This window comes from Prunus dulcis, chromosome 5, assembly GCF_902201215.1.
Source record: "Prunus dulcis chromosome 5, ALMONDv2, whole genome shotgun sequence".
Taxonomy (NCBI): Eukaryota; Viridiplantae; Streptophyta; class Magnoliopsida; order Rosales; family Rosaceae; genus Prunus; species Prunus dulcis.
In genome coordinates this window covers 4,385,398-4,389,383 of record NC_047654.1, presented here as the reverse complement: position 1 = coordinate 4,389,383, position 3,986 = coordinate 4,385,398, and the positions used below count along the sequence as shown (strand labels likewise).

General features: G+C 37.7%; 1 protein-coding gene across 1 annotated transcript; it reads left to right on the top strand.

The window, feature by feature from the left end:
* Positions 1 to 247: 247 nt before the first annotated feature.
* On the top strand, positions 248 to 2,827 carry LOC117628165. The gene is made up of 4 exons (XM_034360548.1): positions 248 to 732; positions 1,408 to 1,475; positions 1,581 to 1,679; positions 1,800 to 2,827. Exons 2-4 carry the CDS (start codon positions 1,431 to 1,433, stop codon positions 2,733 to 2,735), a joined length of 1,080 nt encoding a protein of 359 aa, XP_034216439.1. The 5' UTR covers positions 248 to 732; positions 1,408 to 1,430; the 3' UTR covers positions 2,736 to 2,827.
* Positions 2,828 to 3,986: the final 1,159 nt, after the last annotated feature.

Genomic DNA, 3,986 nt, shown 5'->3' with positions numbered 1-3,986 from the left:
TTGACATCAATATTCAATTTCCACGAAATTTCATACCTACCAACTAAGATTTGACCCATCATCTTCCTATGTGCTGAAAAATTCTCATCTTAAAGACTCATCGGACCAGTGAAGGTTCTACTCTCTAGTCCCTTTCAACCAGCGTTTCAAGGAACCTTCATACCCTGAACTTCAACCAAATAAAAAGAAAGAAAGAAAAAAAAAAAAAAAATTAGACTCTTCAAACTCTGAACTTATTATTCTATTACTCTTCGAGGCAGAGACGTTATATAATCTGCCTTAAAATAATGCATTCTGAAACTGAAATGTAGGTCAGTGTACGGCAACTCATCTTTTCTTAAGATTTTCCCACTAAATTATTCCAACCAAGCAACAACTCAATCAGAGACTTTGTCCATTTGTAAGCTTTTAAACAAGGGATCTCCATGCGGCATCTCTGTATATACCTCTCTGTCTTTTGAAACGTTGGTTACAATTACAATAGTTTTGAGCAGAAAAAGATTTCCTTTTGGTTTCTTCTGCAATTAGATCCAATTTGAGTTGTTCCCAATTGAGCCAAAAGAATGTCTAAGAATGTTGAGCAACACATTGTCAGCGGTCAGAAGACTCAGAGTGGTTAAAAATTTCACTCTTGCATCTCAAGCTTTCTCATTCCCCAGACCCGCAGAGTTCAGCTTGTTTCAGTCTTGTGGGTTTTAGAGGGGAGTTTTCAATTACAAGCCACATAAAAAGGTATGAATTTAAGCCCTTTTACTAATCCATAATCATAATCAAAATAAGGAGTTGAATTCTCATTATGGATTACTTTTCACCCGATTACGGATTAGTAAACATCACATAAGACTTTTACCATCTCTTTTGTGTGGTTTAGAGTAGGTTCAAATATTAACTCATTTCTCTATTATTTTGCACCATTATTGCAATGGATGTATGGTTTCATACTTTGATTTAAATGAATTAAATCATGGGTATTATGGTTTTAGATTTATGGGTATTTTAGATGTGATCTGCACCGTTAAAATGGATATATGTCTTGGGATTCGTGTCATGATTTTTGGGCCTTACACTTGTCTTCATGCCTGAATCTGTTTTATTTTCAGTTTCCTCTATATGTCCATTTCCTAGTGATTTTTTTTTTCTAGTTTCTTAGTACCCAATGAACTAAATAGTTTTGAATCTTGATCTTCTTTCTCCCATTGTCCTTGGCATAGTTTTTTTCATTTCTTTAATCTTTCTGCTCAAATCCACTTTGTAAGCAATATAAATTTTAGTGGTGTTTTGGCCACAGCCTTTTACATACCCAAAAAAAAAAAAAAAAAAACTGTTTTTTGCTCCTAATCTTATTATCAAAAGTTTGGTACTTGTTTGAAAAGCACTTAAACAAATCTTCTGTGTCTCTATGAACAGTGGTGAGAATTGGAATTGATACTATGGGGAGGAACACTGGTGAAATTGTTTCACATGCAGGCTCTGAGGTAAGTGCTCTGATAAATCAAGATCATTTTCTTCATTTACTGCAAGAATTATGATCAAACAATTTGTAACAATCTTAATGGTAATATGTTTTTCTTTTAAAATAGGCCATGACGAAAGGAGTTGGTCAATTGAAAAAATCCCTTTTTGCTTCTATTTACAAACCACCAATAGATGATGGGAGACCAAGAAGCATGGTTATTAAGGCAAAACTTGAACCCTCTCAAAACCTCTTTTCTCATATTTGACTTCAGATATCTCAAATAAATCTGTATCTGATTTGAGTTTGCTTGCTTTGCTTGGTTAAACTTGGAACTACAAAACAGAAAGCACACAATATGATTCCTCCTCACATTGTAGCTGAAGCCATATCAACACTCCATGGTGATGGTGTGGAGCTCAGATTTTCGGGCCCTATTACTCCAACAGAAAGGGAATATGTTGAGCAGTATGTGTTGGCAAAGTACCCACAATATGCTGCGCTTGTTGAAGGAGAACAGTTTGATCTCTCTAGTATTTGCATCATTGAAGAATCTACTGAGACCGTGCCTGATGATAAGAGGAAATCACCAAGGGGTAGTTTGAAGTCACCTAGGGAGTCCGCAACACAATTTGCCGGGAGCAACCTGCCTGACTTGGACAGGACTCAGTTGGAGCCGTCGAGGTTGCTTGACATCCTCACCAAGAAATCCTCCTTCCCCGGAAGCTTCATCTCGATCCCTGAGATACAAGCTCAAAACAAGGTCTTGAAGCACTGTGGATTGACTGATGATGAGTACCTTGTTCTCTTCACCCCAACCTACAGGGATGCCATGGTTTTAGTAGCAGAGAGCTACCCTTTCTTCAAGGGAAACTATTACTTGACCATTCTTGGGGAACAAGACTGCATAAAGGAGTTTGCCGGTTACAAGGAATCCAAAGTGATTTTGGCACCAGAGACTTGGTTGGATTTGAGGATCAAGGGTTCACAATTAAGCCAGTATTTCAGAAAGAAGAGTAAGCTCAAGGTCAAAGGGTTGTTCTCTTATCCAGTTTTTGCAAATGGGGTTCATCACTCACTACATTGGGTTTCCGAAGCTCACCGGAGCTCGTGGCATGTTCTTCTTGATGCAACCGAACTGGTTTTTGGGAAGGATCACTTGAATCTCAGGCTTCACAGGCCTGATCTTGTTCTGTGTAGCATTGACAATTCTCATGGCCAGACTTCGAAGATCACTTGCCTCTTGGTCAGGAAGAAATCCTTTGACACTTCAATGCCTTAGCCTCAAGTCAATGAATGAGGGCTCTTTGTGTGTTTATGTACAATATGTTAAACGGTTCTAAGAAACACCAGTAAGCAGTAACATTTTTTTAACTGTGGAAAAGGGAACATGAACACGAACATGGACGGGTATAATCACTAAATTGAAATTTTAATTGATCGAAGTACAATAAAACTTATGAATGTTGTGAGTTTCTGAATATATACAAAATTCATTCTGAATATATATATAAATATATATATATATATTGTCTCTGTTGTCTCATTTGTTGGTATCAGAGCCATAAGTGTTACGGTCTTTGTCTAAGTTTGCTACTCATCCCCGTCCAAGTGGCTGGTTTAAGCATCTGAGTAGAAGGTCTCATTTCTTCCTTTTCTTCCCTTTTATCCTTTGAGTCATCTGTTGCTCTTTCTCTAAGGTCTGACCCGTGAGTCCTTTTTCCTAGATCTGTAAGTCCCCAGAGAGGGCGTGAGTGGTGGGCAGGAGATAGAAAATTGAGAAACATTAATAGGTTTCTTAGAGTTTAAACGGTCGGTTTAGGATCTACTGTTTACCTTCTTCCTCAGACAGCCAAACCCAGTTATTTGAGTAGTCATGAGTCGCCTGTTTAGAACAAAGTCTTGTAATTCTAGCAGTTCTACTACCAGTATAAGTCGACTCCCAGAGATAGTTAATGAAGAACAATTTGAATACAACTCCAGTAGTAAGGAACAATTAGATTTTAGAGATTGGAATATACCTAAAGTCCCCAGTCAGAAAATCTATAAGAAACATTGGTTGCCTTCTAGTTTTAATAGCACAACACATGTCAAAACAGTTGAACAAGTCTACGCCTTAAGTAAAGATCATGAAACATGTCAGTTGCTTAATCTTGAGTCTATTCTAAAACATAAGAAAGATGGTAATAATTTCCTGCATATTGGTCTAGTTCAAGTTGCTGTTAAGCCCCTGACACAGTTAGGACTGAAAGCCTCAATCCTACTCTGTCTGCGTGATGCTAGATTCACTGAATTTAGCGATAGTACTCTTGGAGTCATTGAGTCCAGTCTGTGTAATGGCCCTGTCCATTTTGACTGATATCCTGACTTTACTGTAAGCCTTAGTGACCCTCATATCCTGAGAACTTTGACTCTGAATATTAAGAATGAAGGTTACAATGTCCTTCCTGGGACCCAACCTTTAGCCTTAGTCTACAGAATCTATTACAAAGTTACAGGAACAAATATGAACTTCCAAGCTCTCAATAAAAGC

Bases quoted from the DNA above. Each gene is read 5' to 3' on its own strand.
- LOC117628165 (XM_034360548.1), top strand. From the start codon at position 1,431: ATGGGGAGGAACACTGGTGAAATTGTTTCACATGCAGGCTCTGAG. The intron at 1,476-1,580 runs GTAAGTGCTCTG...CTTTTAAAATAG, and splicing joins TTTCACATGCAGGCTCTGAG to GCCATGACGAAAGGAGTTGG. The intron at 1,680-1,799 runs GCAAAACTTGAA...ACTACAAAACAG, and splicing joins CAAGAAGCATGGTTATTAAG to AAAGCACACAATATGATTCC.